This window comes from Aythya fuligula, chromosome 1 (assembly GCF_009819795.1).
Source record: "Aythya fuligula isolate bAytFul2 chromosome 1, bAytFul2.pri, whole genome shotgun sequence".
Lineage (NCBI taxonomy): Eukaryota > Metazoa > Chordata > Aves > Anseriformes > Anatidae > Aythya > Aythya fuligula.
The window spans coordinates 139,672,509-139,690,684 of record NC_045559.1 but is presented as its reverse complement, the minus strand read 5'-3'; the positions used below and the strand labels follow the sequence as shown (position 1 = coordinate 139,690,684).

The window sequence follows — 18,176 nt, the reverse complement described above, 5'->3', positions numbered from 1 at the left end:
CCATCGTGCCATGACCTGTCTTCAAGTCACCTCACAGTGTTTGGCTGGCTTAGACTGGGGAGTTCATTCAACAATTACACTGGGCCTTGTGAGGCTTCCCAGTTGCAATGTGGAAACTTAAGCAGGCAGAGAAGGAAATCAAGAATGCGATATTTTCATTCATAGCTGAAGGATAGCCTGCACCGGGCTATAGGAAAAGTTTTATCATGGTCAGATTTAATCCAAACCATTCTGTGGAGTTGCAATAATAAATTTTCTAGTTTCCAGATAATATATTTTAACTACAGCATGATGCCAGTGATAGATTTCTTTTTTTATATACTCTAAGGCCCTTTATAGCTTTTCCAGTTCAGGGTAGATTTAAGATGTTGACAAGTGTCTTCAGAGACAATAAGGATTTTCGATTTCATCCCTCAACACTGCTGCTGAATAAGGCAGTGCTACTTCAGTAAGGATTTCAGCAGAAGCAAGCAGGGAATTTTGTTTGTCTTACGTTGACTGTTGTGGAACTCTCACTTTTTGTTTTGCAGACCAACAAGGGGGATGAGCTATCAAATCGCATCCAGAATACCCTGGGCAACTATGATGAAATGAAAGACTTGTTAACTGACCGATCAAACCAGAGCCACCTTGTTGGGGTTCCCAAACCTGGGGTTCCTCAGGCATCTCTCCCCAAGCCCGATGAACATCTTATTGCAGACTCAAGACCGCCACCTCTTCCCTCTATTTCCAGCACTTCTTCTTCCACACCAGCAGCTCTACCCACGCAGCAGAGCAAAAGCACCACAATGGGTTGGCAGAAGGCTGGGCACAATGCCACTTCAGAGGGCCAGCAGAGAGCCAGCAAACATGGGCACCACTCACTGGAGTCACACAAGGGCGACTTCAAACTGGCGAACCAAAAATCCAGTCTGGAGAAACTAAAACGCTATGCATCTAGTCCCACTTCCTCTTCCTCCTCCTCCAACGCTGCTCAGCAAAGCTCACTGAGGGCCACACTAGGTGACAACGCCAACAGAGTGCCACAGCCTGCGAAGCTAAGTTGTAACACAGAAGGAGGAGCTCAAGCGCAAGAGAGGCCCTCAAAGCACGGCGGCGGGCACTGTGTCCAAAACTTCCCACCATCTCTTGCTTCGAAGCCCAGCCTGGTTCAGCAGAAACCAACAGCCTATGTAAGGCCGATGGATGGTCAAGATCAGGCCCCTGATGAGTCTCCAAAGCTGAAGTTACCAGCAGAGACAACCAAGTCATACAGGGGAGTGCCTTCTAACAAGCCTGATTCGGCCAGGACCAAGTCAAAGATAGCAAAGTTCAGCATTCCTAAGCAAGAAGAGGTATGTGTTTTGGTGCTTTTTATGACATCCCATCTTGAATAGGTGGATGAATGGAAGCTTAGAACTGCAAGCTTCATCTGTCTCTTCACACATTTTTAAAGTCTTAGTTTGCATGTTTAAATTTTCTCTTACTCTTCTGACATTGACGTACTATATTGCAAATAGCAGCCTCACAGTAATGTAAAGATATCTCAAAAACAAAATGCTCACTGTCTTTAGGATTGTAACACCTCCTACGGTGGCACTTTCTAATAGTACACATTCACTGACTTCTTTTTTCTGAATGTCCATATATAAAGTCTGGATATTTTTAATATTTCTTTTTGCTGGGCTTGTGTGTTACGTTGAACTGTTCATATTTAGTTTACTTTTTTTTCTCTTTGGCAAAGATTAAATGAAGTGGTTGTGATAAGAAATAGTTTTGCTAACCTCAGTGACATCAAAGTAGTTTTGCAATCTAAATAAACTACATAACAATATGAGATCTACAGAATAGATGAAAATGTAACCAATAGATGAAAATGTAACCATGAGACTCTCCTTTTAGTTCCTTGTATCTGTTTCTGTTTCAAACAGATTTCTAAGACTGGGATTTTCTTCCTAAAGAACCACAGTCTGTAGAAAACCAGTCTTGCTACAAAGATTAGAACATGTCTAAAAAACCTTCTACACAATATTTCTGTTATCAGCAGTAGATTATGATGGTAACTGCTTGGAATTATTTTACGTTCATTTATTTCATATTCCATTGACTTCAACAGGACACCATATTTATTGCTTGTATAATCTGTGATTTTCTGGTTTTCAGTTTTTTGAATGGGGAGGAAATGGTTGGTTTTGGCAGAATGAAGGATGATTTCTTTTGGGGAAATGTATTGAGAGCCTTGTAAGTCAGTACAAAGATGGTCACATCCTCTTTTGTGAACTGATAGAGCTACCATGACTTAAACAATTTATAGTATTTATTGGAGTAAATGATTCTATTTGACTGAATCACTGGGAGAATCTCAGAGCAGAGATACTGATTTACTCTTATTTGACAGCTGTGCGTGTCTTGAGTTGTTTTTAGTTTTAATATTTCTGTTTCTGGCGTTGTTAAAGGAGAGGAAAACTCTCATTTTCAGTGAAGTTCTCTGGCCTTTTAACGCCTGTTTTTCAGAAATGGAGTTGACTGTTGTATTCCCCCTTCAGTTTGGTTTAGGAAGTTTCTCTGGAAGCAATTACTTCTCTCAGCTCCTGTAGGCATTATACCTATGTGGGTTTTTTTTCCCCTCTAAGTTTAAGTTCAGTCAGTTCCAAACAACTCTGAAGTGATGTATTATTCCTGAAAAGTGGTTGTTTTTAGGCTCTTAAGCAAATTTGATAAGCAAATTTAGCATTTATAGGTTGCTGTAATTGTGCAGATAGATCAGGTAATGGCATATACTAATATCCATTTAGCTATTATTTCCTCCTTCAGACTTGTGCTTCTATCTGAAAGTGAGAAGTATTGTTAGAATTAAAGAAGCCTGTGGCAATTGTCTGAATCTTTCAAATTTCCCTCTTTACATGTATGCAATACCCTAGGGACCAGTTTGGAAAGCGGTTTTGATAGGCAATCATTTGCTTGTCTGAAATTCAAGATTTACCATTTGCATTCCAGAGTTGCCTACCTCAGTAGGAACGAAAGCTTTCACTTGTTGTATATGATCCATAATGATGCATAAGGATAAATTATACTGCAGTTTCTAGACATATAGACATATTTGACATTGCTTTAAACTAACTTGCTTAGATACTGATGGCAATGTAGGGTATGGTAGGAGAGCATGGACTACAGGGTAGCTACTAAGTGTTCACCAATTTCTCACAGATCTTGTGGAATGCAATATTTTTGAAACAGTATTTGATAACATAATATAAAAAAATAGCTGAAGTTGAAGGAGGTAGACAAAAATGAGGTTAGGGGATCATAAATATGACGGACATATTGTTCAGAAGAAAATAGTAGATACTATGGGTGGTGTTGGAATTTGAATCTTGAGCTAGTGAAAGACAATGTTTAGATTTCATATTTAAGGGCTGAAAGTCCTGGTGATAAAAGTGCCCATCTTTTTTTTTTTTTTTCTTCTTTTTTTTTTTTTTCTTTCCTTTATCCTGACATTTTCTTTGTTCTAACATTTTCCATCCCAAGTGACATAAGATGAAATTGGTAACCCACTGTTATTGCTACAGGGAGAAGTATTGACCAAGACTGAAATGTTTTTGTTGCCTAATCCACCCTCCCTTTAATTTTCAATCATGTTTCTTTTTGTTTCAAAACATTTTTCCATTCTTGTTATTTTTTATCATACATCTCCTAATACCATTTTGTAAGAATTTCCATGTTGTTTATTTTTTATTTTATTTTATTTTCTGCTTTCAAACTCATAAAATTTCTTCTCTACATCAAATGGCCACTGTTCCTCATTAGGGGCAGAAGTTTTAAGCTGCTCTCAGCACAAAAGCTGTCACAGTTTTGTGAACCTGTGCAGGCAAGAATAAGTTTCTCTTGTTCAGGATGGGGCTAAACGTGATGGCCAGAAAAGACCATGTATCCCTAGTGGCCATGGCATGGACAGAAGAGAAGAGATGTAATATAGGACGGTCATGAAGGGAAACAGGCTGACAAACAGGCTAAGACAGTGTCTGGAAAGCTATATGGAAATGGAAATGAGTGGCAGAAATCTGCCTGAGGGCAGCCAGGAGAATATGGGAAGAAAGGGAGGGGCAAAGAACATGGGGATGGGACATAGTGGAAAGAAACTTGATATATGCTAAAATAAAAGGTATATGTCTGAAATAGTAAGGCACTTACTGCACTCTGGGAGCTTAGTGTAGGCAACAACAAAGTCTTCAAAGGAGTCAGAGAATGACCAAATGATTGAAGTTGGAACTGACTTCTTGAGATTCACTAGGCCAATCTCGCTGCTAAAACAGTCAGCTAGAGCAGGCTGCCTGTCACCATGTCCAGTTGGGTTTTGAACATCTTCACAGATGGAAACCCCAAAACTTCTCTGGGCAACTTGTGCCAGTGTTTGATTGCCCTCACAGGAAACAAGTATATTCCTGTGTTCAGATGGAATTTCATGTCTTTTAGTTCATGCCCATTGCATCTTGCCCTGTCAGTGGCCACTACTAAGAGTCCTGCTCCCTCTCTGTTGCCTCCCATCAGACGTGTTTATATTGTTGAGTTGCCCCAGCCCCTTGAGCCTTCTCTTCTCTGGGTTGAACAGTTCCAACTCTCTCAGCCTTCCCTTTACTGAAAGATGCTCCACTCCTGTAATCATCTTTGTGGCACTGCACTGGACTCACTCCAGTAGGTTCATATCTTTCATGGACTGGGGAGCTCAGAACTGGCCCCAGCACTTCAGATGTGGCCTCCATGTCTTCCTCTGTTCATCTAGTCAGACCCCAGCCTGTACTAGTGCATGGGGTTATTCCCCCCCTATATTCAGAATTTTACATTTCTTCATTTTGAACTTCATGAAGTTCCTGTTAGACCATTTCTCCATCCTGTTGAGGTTCCTCTGGATGGCAGCATGACCCCTGCAACTAATTTTGGACTGTCTGGATGGCAGAATGATGCCAGAAACCACTTTTCCCCATTTTATATTACCTGCAAACTTGCTGAAGGTATGCTCTGCCCCATCATCCAGGCCATTAATGAAGATGTTAAACAGTGTTGGTCACAGTATTGACTGTGTGGACACACCATTATGAACTCATCTTCAGCAGGACTTCGTGCCACTTGTCACAACCTTTTGGGCCATTTAGAGTCCTAGCTCTCTGTCTACCAGCCTAGTTTTGTCTGACCAAGTAGAGAGTTGAATGTTAAGAAATAACCATTTTCTCAACTCCTTCAGGTTATATTTTCTTCTAAAGGGCAGATGTAGTGATAATCACTTTGGTTTTATTTTGAACATCATATGGCTACAGGCAGTTCCAGATTCCACAGACAGAGAAAACAAGGAAACAAGAATATATTGTTATAAATCTCTGATTTGCAAGTCCCCTTTCAAAGGCACTCACACATTTCCATGCACTTGTATCTAGCTTATGGTGCTTTCCAGAATCTATCAGTATATCTAATAGTTATGCACTTTCATTTGTGTTTATCAGTTTGAAGGAACGATCACTGGAAAAATAAACACAAAATGAAGCAAAATTAAACCTCATATAAGAACTGAAGAATAAGAAGCAATGTCACACAACATGTGTGAGTTTTCAGCAGGATACAAAATTGTCTTCTGTACATCCCTTGAGGTTTTCAGAGAAACAGGGCACAAAGTTGGCTGCAATACAATTATTATTCACTAGAAATAAATGCACTTGGATACAAATTAGACCATTACTTTTCAAATACATGAAAAAGGTTGATTTTTAATGTAGTTCAATACCTCATTTAATATTTTTAATCAGTTTTGGAAAGCCTTCAATATCTTGACACAGACTAAAGCTTATAATTTTTTTTTAATTGTTTTAATGAGAGTAACTTGGATAGACCTGTGTGTAGAAAGGTATCAGTTACTCCTTTGGGAATTTAATCTTTAGGAACCAGGTTCATCAGTGTTAATTAGAATCCATACCCAACCTCCCTGTCCTTCCAAAATTATCATATTGCTCTGTATAAATGATAGCTTGTCATCTCAAGTACTGATACTTCACATTTTGAACTACTTAGGAATTGTATTGCTGAAAGTAAAAACCCACTGTACTGAACAGACGGGAAGAGAAATGTATAAAGGAAAGGAAACAGGAAAAGCATGTGCCTTTTATTTCTACAATTTTGTTACAAGTGAGACAATAAGAAAAAACTAAGATGGTAAATCATGTTCTTTACATTTGAGCTCTGGTTTTGAATTTCATCTTGTGGGCTGCATGCTGATTTTTATTATTACATTGAAGAAGCCTTATCTACTCTCCTTTGCTTACTTCTGTAAGGGTTATGGAGTAAGAAAATCGAGGTTGTATTAAAAAATGACTAGTGGTCTAATGGTAAAAAGGATAGATTTTGTTCTGTTAAATTTGAGAACATGTTTATGTGAAATGTAGATAAGGTCATCATGAGGACGTGTACTTATTTCACTTCATGGAGTACTTACACAACTTCTTCTGAAGCAGAAGTAATGCAAAATAGATTAAACTTTGAATCTTTTTTTTTTTTTTTCCTTTTTTTCTTTTTCATTTTTGCCCTGGCCTTACTCAGGCAAATTCCTATTTGCCTGGATAAGATACTCTCTGCAGTCTTTCTCGTTTGAGTGGCTATATATAGCTATCAGCATCTGGCATACACAGTAGCAAGTGTTCTTTAAATCTGCAATTTTTTTTCCTATCAGTTCTTTCCCCATGTATTAACGGAAACCCAAAACCAACCAAACAAAAAAATCCATCTCTTTTCTTTCCCCTTATCCCCTCTGAAAAAAATAATCCCAACAATAGACTTAATATCATCAATTTGTTCAAAATTGCATTCTTTTAAGGAGAGATTTGTTGCATAGCATGGACAATAAGTAGGTCCATGCTTAAAATTGAAAGTGGAAGTTCCCATGTGAAAACACAAGTGCATCTCCACCTTATTTGACTACACAAGTTCCAGTGTAGATTAAACAGGGAAGGTGGTCCTGATCGGCACATGCTTCCTCTGGAAATAGCATGTATCTGGACCTACTGGGAATCAGTGTCAAGGAAAAGGGTTTAGGGGAGATCTGACTAAGTGCCTTTCCTCAAAGGCATGGTGCAGTCTTCCCCCTGCTGTGACAGAGCCTGTTGGGCTGCTGCAGGAGGAGGATCCAAGCAGGAGTTGAATCCAGACTTATTTTTTTTTTCTCTGATTCCTGGGGTGTATGATTCTGACCCAGAAAGGCAAAAGTGAAAGCAGAGGGGCAGTTAAAGATGCTTTTAGATAAAAAAAATAAAAATAAAAAATGAAGAAATGAGTTGAATTTATTAGCAAAAAACCGTCCAGAAATCCTCTGGCACTATTCTAGTAGACATAAGTGCATTCTAGTCTGGAGATACAGGCACAGAATTAAGAGTGTTGATACTCCTCTACCATTTATCAACTTTATTGAAGAATTGCAGTGCTTGAGAATCCAGTTAGCAATCACAGCACTCGAGTACTGTAAGTATGAGCCAGTTGTAGATGTTTTCTTTCCCAGATGTTCATGGGAAAGAGTTAGCAAGCTGCATTTACAAGAAGACACAGCTCAATTCATCCCTGTAATGTTACCGCTGACCTTCCCCACAAATAAAGGATGTTTTCCCACGTTAGACAGGAAGAACTGGACAACAAGAGCAGTGTGGTGCAAAGATCCCTGCTAGTCGTAGGTTATTCAAGACCTTCTAGTGAGTCCGTGGGAGGGCTGTGCATAACTGCCCATTTTTGTGTAAGAGAGTTCAACAGACTAGGACTGGAGGGAAAGAATGTATTAAATAGACAGAGCAGTGTTTGAAACTGTTAATAAAAACAGTGGAGATCACAATGTGCAAAGATGGATTTTCCACATAGATTTCAAATTATGATACAAGCCTCTCCCTTTCTAGCAATCTGTAGTAATGAAGGCACACAGTAACTGTGTGTGCAGGCAATTTTGCTGAACGCATCAGGCTTAATTTTTCTAGTTATTCTTGCATTGTCGTTGTTGTAGAAATAAAATGCTGTTTAAATACCTTTACTTGTCTGCTAGAGCTCTCTAGTTTTACTGTTTCCAACAGGGAAACAGTTTCATTTCCCTTTTGAATTATTATTATTATTATTGTTTTAAATCTGGGAAAGCACTAGCTAAACTTATCTATAGGTTTGAAAATAACGAATTGTTTTACTTAAACCTAAAGTTTTCTGTATGCATTGCTTTCCATATGGTGTGTGCTATGCATTTGTTGCTATGGTGAATCTCTTGTTGTCCCTCATTGTTTTTAACTGGTAGGATGACTATCATCAGAGAAAAATCTCCTGAAACTGGATGTAAACTTACATTTGTCAAGGGAATCCCTTAATGTACACACCTGCCTTTTCATGAGTTTTTCCCAAGATTGTTTTTTTTTCCTAATTATTGAAAAAAATATTCTGTGCAGCTCATTGGGGTCCCTTATAAATGAGATCCTCCCTTCAATAAAACTGGTCTTCCCGTCTTTTCAAAAGATAAACAAGTAACTGCTTTTCTAGAGTTCAGTAAATGTAACAATATGGTTCACTGTGATAAAAGTGTGTTCCTCTTGCTTTTATTATTATTATTTTTTTCAATGAGACAGGATGGTTTGGTTTATGAATCAGATCTGGAGTTGATACAAAAGTGCACGCATAAATTTGACCACAACCCTGTATAATTGCTTCTTCAGTTCCTTTTGGTAAGTAGTAAAGATATTGATGAAGGAAATAAGATTTCTAGGAGTACAAAAACATTTTTTAATTGCACATTTTGTCTGATTTTTCTAAATCCATCAGTAGTACTTATGATGATGGTAACGGGATGTAATTAAAAATCCTGCCAGAAACAGGTGGCACTGCTATCACTTTTCCACCTTTGGCCCCATTAGCATGGATTGCTCTGAATCTGTGACAGTGTTCAGCAGTTGGAGAAACCCTTCCTTTTCTGGATGTGCTGCAGAGGCTGTGCACTATGGCATGGCACTCCTGCAAGCACAAGACACCCTCCTCAGCTCCCAGTTTCAGATCAGCATCTCCTCTCCACCTGCTTGGTGGCTTCTCAACAAAAGAGTGCTTAGAGAGGGCAGGGTATGTGCGGAGAGCGAGGGGGGATTTCAGATTACCAACGAAGTATTTAGACACTGCTTCTCAGACCTCACATTGTACGACACTAGAGCACTGTGTCGGTGTGCAGTCAGGTGTGGAGTCCAAGCCTGCATTGCTCCTGCAGGGACTCACATTCCCCTTTCCAGTAACTATAATGAGGTGGAGCACTCCTGTCTGCTCTTTGTATTCACAGCAATCTATAAGGTATCACAAAGGATTTAAAGGTAGTTAAATGTCTTTTTGTTGTTGTTTGATCAGTTTATGCAGAGTGTTTTATTTTATTTATTTTTAAAGAAAATACAAGAAAAAAGATTTTATGGATTTGTTCTGTAGTTTCCCCCGTCTTTCATAAATTAGAGTGGCATGAAACTACCATCATTGTACATGCACACTGGGGTCAGTTATGACTGATGAGTAGGAGAACCAAATGAAAATACAAAGAGCTTCACAGATCACTGTTAATTCCAGCTAAATAAATAACGTGTATGTGCCACTTGATATGTAAGGTTAAAAAGGTCAGACCTCCAGTAATTGTTGTAAATGCACCCAGCCAGGCCAGAAGCAGTTAAATTCTTTATTGTTGGTCACATACTCTCTTACAGTAAATGAAGACAAATATACCCTTAAATATCTGCATGTAACATACTTTATTCACCCTGCACGTCGTAAAGTTGTCATTTCCGTAGCACTTCTGAATAGGGAAGATCTATCCCTGTGGTACCACAAAATAGCTTCCTAGAAAAATAATTAACAGAAGGCTGTTTTTTGGTTTGGTGTTTTTTTTTTTTTTTTTTTTTTTTTTTTTCTCAAGTTAAGAAAAGATAAATAACATAGACGTCTGATTTCCTGTCACTCTTGCTTAACTTTGTATGAAAATGGATAGCTTCCAAATTAAAGCAGGCACCGGCCTGTCTGGAGAAAAATGCATCTCCAAAGAAATGTGTACATTACATATTCATGTAGTTCCAAATCTCTTAATTGTATTTTATGTATAACAATCTCATGTACTGAAATATGGTACCCTTATTATTTCTTGAGTTAAAACCAGCATGCCAGAGAGGCTGAGCTTGCTTTGTACATGGTTTAGGATAAGAATTTCCTTTCCCAAATTCCCTTACGTATACCCTACTCTCTTCCCTCTCTACCACCAAGTTTCTCTAAGATATGGAGGCCCAGTGTGAGGTGGCTTGACACCACATTTTATTCAGAAGATAAATACACAAAGAACATTCAAGACAGTGAGCCACAGGGTTGAGAATACATAGACCCAGCATTTTATCTCAGAACCAAAAATTGATATGTATACTCCTTTATTTACTGCAAATGGCTGTAATGGAAGCTTGTTTAGGTACAAAGAGAGGAAAAACAAGAGCATTTCTTGTTAACTCTTATCATTGTGTCCTAATACCTGTTTAAGGAGTGATGGGATTTGAAATGTTCTCTTTGCTTTATAACCCTTTTGAAATGATGTTGAAGATGATTTATTTTTTCTTGCATATGCTAGAGATTATTAGCATTCACACACCGACAGCATAATCTGTTGTTAATCAAATTTGGCATTTGTTTAAAGCTCATTGTACAAGTGCATCCAAATACAGAGGCAGGAACTATGTGACTATTTACGTGACTACTGCAACTCCTAGACCTTAAGTAGAAGACAGCTAGAAGATTATTGATTACAAACACAGTCAAAAGCAATTTTATATAGAGTGGCCATGGTTTGGCAGTTAGGCATTATTTTAAGAAACCTTCTTCAGTTTAATTACAATTTCAGGGACATCTGATACAAAGAAACTTATTAGCTGGTTAATTGCTGATCTCTTGGAAGTACCAGTCTGGAGCTGAAATATGCAAAGGGCATGGAAAGGAGAACTACATGTAAGAGCAATGTGAGATGGACGGTTTGAAAAACACCATAAGAGGATAAAGAAGGTCTTTCTTGGACCAAATCACAAATGTTTAGCAGGCAGGGAAAGTAAAGCATATACAGAATGAAAGGATACAAGAAAGATGTAGGCCCCATAAGAGTGTGTGTGTGTGGGGGGGGGGGGGGGGTCGGTCTGAGAAGAGAAGAATTATGTCAGAGCCTGAAGAGGAAAAAATGAAGTTATGCTTTGAGAAACCCACTGAAATAGCTGCTGGTATTTCAGCCATAATTTATGATAAAGTCCACGTGCAAGATCTTTCACTATCTTAGAGATGGCTGGGAAGGCCTAAAAACTATTTATTTGTTTGTTTGTTTATTGTTGCTGTGTGTTTTTTCTTGTACCTGTGAAGAGCATGCACCATCACTTGTTCTGTAACCACACCATCTCTTTAGTGGTTGTTCCCCCCCCTCCCCCCCATTTTTTTTTCCCCACTCAGAAGGTTTATAGCTTCTTATAATAATATCCTGTTACATTCTCATCAATAAACCAAAAACGATGCATCTTTTACTACTGCAATCTCATTTGGGAGTTTCAAAGCCCTTCATAAGCATTAACAGCAACTCTGACAAGAACATACTAAATTCATTTGCAGAGGAGTCAGCTGAGGTGCAGGTGGGTGGGGACACCTTCGCAGATGGCACCCGTGCCACCCCGAGTCAGTATCAAAGAGGAGAATAGAGATGGATAGACTGAACTCCTGGCTCTGCCCTTGGATGTCTGCAACACAACTCCCTGTGTAACAGCATAGCATATAAAACTGTTCCATAACTTCTGCAATGGAAAAGAAACTTATGCAAAAGCATAAGCAAGGGCTGCTTGCTGAAGTCTCAGTTAATGTTGCTTGCTGTATTTCTTCCTACCATTTAGGTCACTTGAGGCAGAGACAGTTCCTGAGTGATTATGTCACTTATGGTTTACCACTTCCATTTGAGTTATTCACTGATCATGCTCCACTTGAAATTAATAGGACTTTTGCCATTGAATTCAGCAGTAGCAAGATCAGGGTTTGACAGGGATGAATATTTCTTTTCTACGTTGTATGAACTTCCTGTGGTCAAGAAGATATTGCTTGAGGGAAGACAGCCCTTTTTTATTCAGTCTCTGTTTTGGTTCAGAAACAGAGATGCAATACTTGTGGCTGTTTTTGACATCATTATTACTTTGAAGAAATTCAGCAATAGTATTGCAGAATAATGGTCGGTGGCAGAGGGTGGTATTTGAATTCATAAATGCTATACTGCATTAATCTATTAGCTTCAGGACATACCTTTAGAGCATCAAAGGAGCTTCTTGACCAGTCCAAGGTGCTTGACTCATTTTTCCTCTCTGGTAATTAAAGTTTCTAGCATCCTGTTCAGAATCAGTTTCTTCACCATCTCTTAAGTGAATAAATCTAGGTGAGTGATTTCATGACAGTTGCACATTAGGAGTTATGGCATATCCCTGCACATAACTTACAGAACTATCTCAATACACGGAGAAGAGACCATAAAACATGCTGAATGGGGATTTCTCAGATATGCTAATTGCTGCTATATAAAGAGCACGGGATGAAGAGCTGACACAGAGGAAGTTCAACTAGAAAGCACCTGCCACAAATCTTTGAAGGTTCACGGACGAGCAAATCCTGCTGCTGCTCTTCACCGCAGAGCTCTGCGTGGTGATGACTTTGTATATGCAGGGAGAGAGCTCCAACACAGAGGGTCAGGGCAGCAGGAAGGCATGGGCTGAAACATGGCTCTGCCACCTCTGGGAGCTGCTGCTGCCGTCGGAGTGACAGAAGGGCTGTCAGCTTTGCCAGCACCCCACATGAGAGCAGATCCCACCCTCTGACTCTTCACTGCCTGGATGTGGTACCCAGGCCTGTCCCAAAACCACACCAAACACAGCCCTGATGTATTTTTCTTGAAATACTCTGGATCACATTTACTGTTCCCGTCTGTCCATGAGTTTGGTTTATTGCTGCTTTTGTTAGATCAGACTTCTGTGTATTTACAGCATGGGCTGTTCTAGCTGATAGACTTCCACTACCTATTCCGTGAAGCTTAGGTTTTTGGGGTCAGACTCTTTCCAGTGGTGCCCAGCAACAGGCCAAGAGGCAATGGGCACAAACTGAAGTACAGGAAGTTCCTGCTGAATATGAGAAAACACTTTGTTATTCTGTGAGTGACAGAGCACTGGAACAGGTTGCCCAGAGAGGCTGTGGGGACTCCTTCTCTGGAGTTATTCAAAACCCACCTGGACGCCGTCCTGCGCAAAGTGATCATGGTGACCCTGCTTGACAAGGTCATCTTGGGCCAGATGATCTCCAGCAGTCCCTTCCAACATCAACCCAACAACCATTCTGTGATTCTGTGATTTGCTGACAGGAAGGCGCTGTATGCATCAGTGATCCTCTTATTTATTTATTTATTTATTTATTCTCAAAATTTGCACTGAATAGGCATCTATGCTCAACTGTGAAAATGAGCTTGAGATTTCTAAATGACTGCAAAAGAATTTGCAATGTAGAGGGGAACACGCAGTTCAGCAAACATGCTGTAATCACTCGAGAGTTACACTGTTCACTGGCTATAGATAGGCATTGGAGTGGAGTGGGGTTGGATCACTGAGCTCATTTTAAGTAGGCCATTAAACATCACCACTAATACTGATTTTTAGCCATTGCACTTGAACCCTTCGCCTTAGGTTGACCTGGCAGACAGAAATCATAAGTGCTGTGCCCCAGCAGCTGACGGCTGCTCGGCTGCTCCTACTGATACTGCGACGTATTGTTTTTATACAAGATTCCTGTATTATCAGTAAGATACTTGTCCTCCTAAATGTAATAATTAATGTGGAAAGATGAATCCAAATACTCATTATTCAATGATTTTAACTTAGAATTCCTTTTTTTTTTTTTTTTTTTTTTTTTAAATAAATCAACTAGGCAAACCAAACAGTATAGAAATGAAATGTGCCTTTGCAAGCCCTGTGGGAAATTCAACTAATGAACTGAAAAGGATCAGTTTCTAGACAGGCGAGGAAGTCTGCTTAATTTAAATAAATACATTCAACTATTTGCCTCCTTATTTTAAAATCATGGTTTTGGGCATGATCCCATAATATGAAGAAAGTAACTTGAGTGCAGCCTATGCGGTCTGAAACACCAAGCAAAATACAATTAACTTTAAAATGGCAAATTGTAATGCTATTAAAAGAAAATCTTCTGCCTTCCGGGTGTGACTATCTTTTAAATGTGATGATGTCACCCCGTGAGCCGTTAAACCGTTATCAATGAGCAGGCTGTGCATTTTCTAATGATTACTGCGGAGCTGAAAAAGACTCTGTAATGTTCCTCCAGTTTGTTCATCATTTTTGTTTGATAATTGTCCTAAAAATCAATGACAGCTACTGAGTACAGAAATTTGATTGAACCAAGTATAAATATAGGCAGCAATTTAGGCTGCTCTTACTCAATACGAAAATGTCTTTGGATAATAAGTGGATTCCTATCTAAATTCATGAGTTCTTTTATGACATTTTGGGTTAAGCCTGAAATAGATTAATCTTTTTCTGATAAAGTTGCATAAGCTGTGATTTCTCCGGTGACCACATTTAATTGGATATTAAATAAAGTGCTTATCTTTACACCAACAGGTTTTATGGGCTGGATTTTTTTTCTGAACTGTATTTCACAGATTAAGTAACAAGTAGTAGGCGCACACACACACAAAAAAATGTTGATTAAACCGTGATATGCTTAGGTTAAAAATTTGACTGTGTTGGAGTAGATAGGCTTTTGAGGTACATGACTGCAATTGAGGGTTAAGTGCAAAGGGCAGAGGGAAACTGAAGATGGATGCTAAGCATGGTGAGGTCTTCTTCCTTTCCCAAGGATTCTCCTGCAAGCATACAGTGGGATGGTTTTCCCTTGGATTCAGCAAGAAGCTTCAATTCCTTATAATGTTTTTGAAAATCTTGAGGTCAGGATTCATTATGCGGGGTGCTGTACAAGCACACAGTGAGGCATACCCTGTGATTGAGTATATCAGCCCTGGAAAGGCACAGAAAGGTTAACAGAAACCTGGAAATTAAATTAACCTATCACACCTGGAGGAAGGAGATAGGGACCATGTGAAGAGAAGTACCCAAATGGAAAACATAGATGGCATTTGGGAGGGGGAAGACTTAATAGGGTGAGCAAAGACCACACTTGGAGGAAGAGTGAGAACAAGAGAAGAGGGAGAAGGTGAAATCACAGGCCAGTTGGTGCTTTGGTGCTTTGCTCACTAGAGAAGGAGGTACAAGAGAATGGCTCCGTGGCTCCGGTGCTACAGAAGATAGCCAGGACTCACTGTGTTCCCTTTACTGATAACGTAGGGCACTCTGGAACTGTGAGGACACTTCTGTCCCAGGAAAGGGCAGGGTGTTGGAGGAATCCATCTGGGTGCACTTGTGAGATCAGTGGAAAGAAACAGAGCAGCTGTGCAGAGTGAGACAGGAACCACCAGTGTGAGCTGGAGGCATTGCACAGGGAGGAAATAAATGAAGACATTTGTGTTGAGTAAGCTGTGCTGAACCAAATGATGTGGAGCTCACACTAATTGCCTTTTTTTTTTTTCCCCACTGGCATGACATACTGTGAACGTGAGAACAAACTGATTCCTCCCTATATAATCAAGCCTACTTTTGGCTTTCTGGGCATGGAGCTGGCAGCCATGTAATAGCATTTTGTTGGTTTCATTTTCCACCTATATGGGACAAGAGAATTGCTGTGGTGCTCTGCAACCTGCTCAGGAACTTGGACAACCTTTTCCTGGTGGAGTTATTCTGACTTTGGCAAGCTGGAAGAGGTGTGGCATATTTTTTTCTTTTTTTCACTAAATAAAATTTACCCATTTCACAAAGCGTGCAATTGCTCCAGACTTAATGTCAGGCTTTGAAATTTTAATTGCTCACTGAAGGGAGCTCGCTCCCTGTGGTGAGCTGGAGGAGGCTGGCAGGGCTACAGGTGCCACCGCCGTGCCGGCTGCGGTGACTCCTGGCGGCTGGCGTCAGTTGGCTGAGGTTCAAGGCACAAGGTGTTAAAAATCCCACGTGCATTACTGAAAGATAAAAATAGAAAGCAGTTCCACAGAGTAATGGGGACAAGCATAATGGCCTTGTACTAATTTCAGTCTAGGGTCACTGGGCCCTCTCTTTTTTGCATAGTTGGGATAGCTGTGTCCAGATGATAAAGATGTTGACAATTATCATCTCAATCCTCCAGAGACCACACAAAGCTACGTCTTTTTTTTTTTTTTTCTTTTATTTTCTTTTCCTTTTATTTTTCCTTGTTGTTTGTTTGTTTTTCTTTTATTTCTAGTTTGTCATGACTTTTGACATTGGCATGAGGCTACTTTATAGAGGAATTTCCTTTGCTTTCTTGGCTTGTAGTAACGTAAACATTTTGTTAAGATTTTTTTTTTCTCTGAATCCTTTTCTTTTGTCAACAGTTTTTGGGATGTTTTTCCCTTTGCTGCCTGTCACATAAGTCAGCTAGTAGTTTAGCAGTCATTATTTCCCCCTAAGCTGCAGGAAAATTGCAAATTATTTACAATTTTTCTCTGGCTTGTTTTATTTCCAATGAAACAAGCATTTCTGATAAAACACGGGGAAAAGGATGACAAGCTTCAGAGCTCCTGTTGTTTTGGAGGCCAACTGCCAGGCCAGGGGCTACATCTCTGTTCAGCACCCAGCTGAATACACTGGTTTCTGTGGCAGGGAAGGCTGGTGGGAAGGTCTGGCGGCAGCCACAGCCTGCCCTCAGAGACAAGCTACAATGCATCCTGGTGCCCAGGTGGGAGATCCAATGGGTGTCTTTAGCTGTCTCTGTTAGCAAGCCAGTTACAGCAATCCCTATGAGGGGGTGACTATTGTGTGACCAGCTTGGTGACTGGGACTTTTCTTAGCAGAGCATTATCTGTTTTTAAACCTTGTGCAAAACCACAGAGAATGTTGGTAGCTATGTAGCATAACCTTTGAGGCATGGCTTGCCACAGTGATGCTGGCGTGTGGACCTAATATCTCTCTAATAAGTGGTCCCCAATGGTTCAAGGGAAGGCAGATGTGTATGAATGCCTCCCCTCTGTCAGAGTGACAGTGCTAAGGTTGACAAAACAGTATCTTGACAAGCCCAAAATGGATGTAATTTGCATTTGCATGTACCACAGACCAGAGCCTCTACAGGTATAAATTGGCCTCATGCCACCAGCACTCACAATTTACCCTTTTACTTTCTGATCTCTTACGAGCATGCAAATAATTCACCCAAATACTTTTCCAGAGTCCATGCACCCTAACAGTAGTTTAATCTTGGGTTTAGCAGAGGGACTTTGTAAAATTCATGTACACAGATAGAGTGTTTCTAAATTGCCAACACAACAGCAGAAGCTTAAGTGCAATTTTTATTCCAATAAAGATCTGATGAAATTATGCCTAATGGTCTGCAGACTGCACTTTTATATGCACTTGCATTGCTCCCATTGACTTCAACTGCTGTTGTCAAGGTATTTCAGTACTACTGAGCTAAGGATCATTACCCTGTGGTATGATAATACATAAAACTAATGCCACCATTTTTCCACTATAACAACAATACCTAGTGACTGAAGGCTACCTCCAACCCAATAGCTTGCAATCAAATATTTGTTTCAGATTTCAACATCCATATAAATTTTGAGACTGACAAAAATGACGGGATTTGATTAGCCCATGTCTCCATTTTGATCTTTGATTATTACCATAAAGACAAAACAAACTTGGCACCCATGAACAGATTAAAGATATTAACGTTTTTAAAGCATGAGGATTTTAATTTGGAAGTTGAGAAAACTATATTTGAACTAAACTTTCATTGGCTTTCATGCAAACAACATTGGAATAATATATCTAGACTGTAAATATCCCAACTCCCAAAGCTTGTGTCTTTCTAAAGCAAAACCATCCCCTGACTCCTGTTGGTGTAGCATACACCAGAGAGTATTCATACAAGTCCTGGAGCTGAGCTTAGTTATCTGATTTCTGATATTAAGAAAGACCCAACAATTTTCTCTGGTTGCTCTAATGTAATGGAAAATACTGTACTTAAGTGCTGTTTGGGAAATAGTTTTGCAGAGA

At 39.7% G+C, this 18,176-nt stretch overlaps 1 protein-coding gene across 1 annotated transcript in view; it reads left to right on the top strand.

Annotated features, from left to right (window-relative positions):
• The window catches only part of AFF3 (AF4/FMR2 family member 3), a 336,670-nt gene that overhangs the window by 53,331 nt on the left and 265,163 nt on the right, over positions 1-18,176 (top strand). The window contains exon 3 of the mRNA XM_032200334.1: positions 531-1,334. Coding sequence (XP_032056225.1) covers positions 531-1,334 — 804 coding nt within the window. The remainder of the gene's footprint in view (positions 1-530; positions 1,335-18,176) is intronic.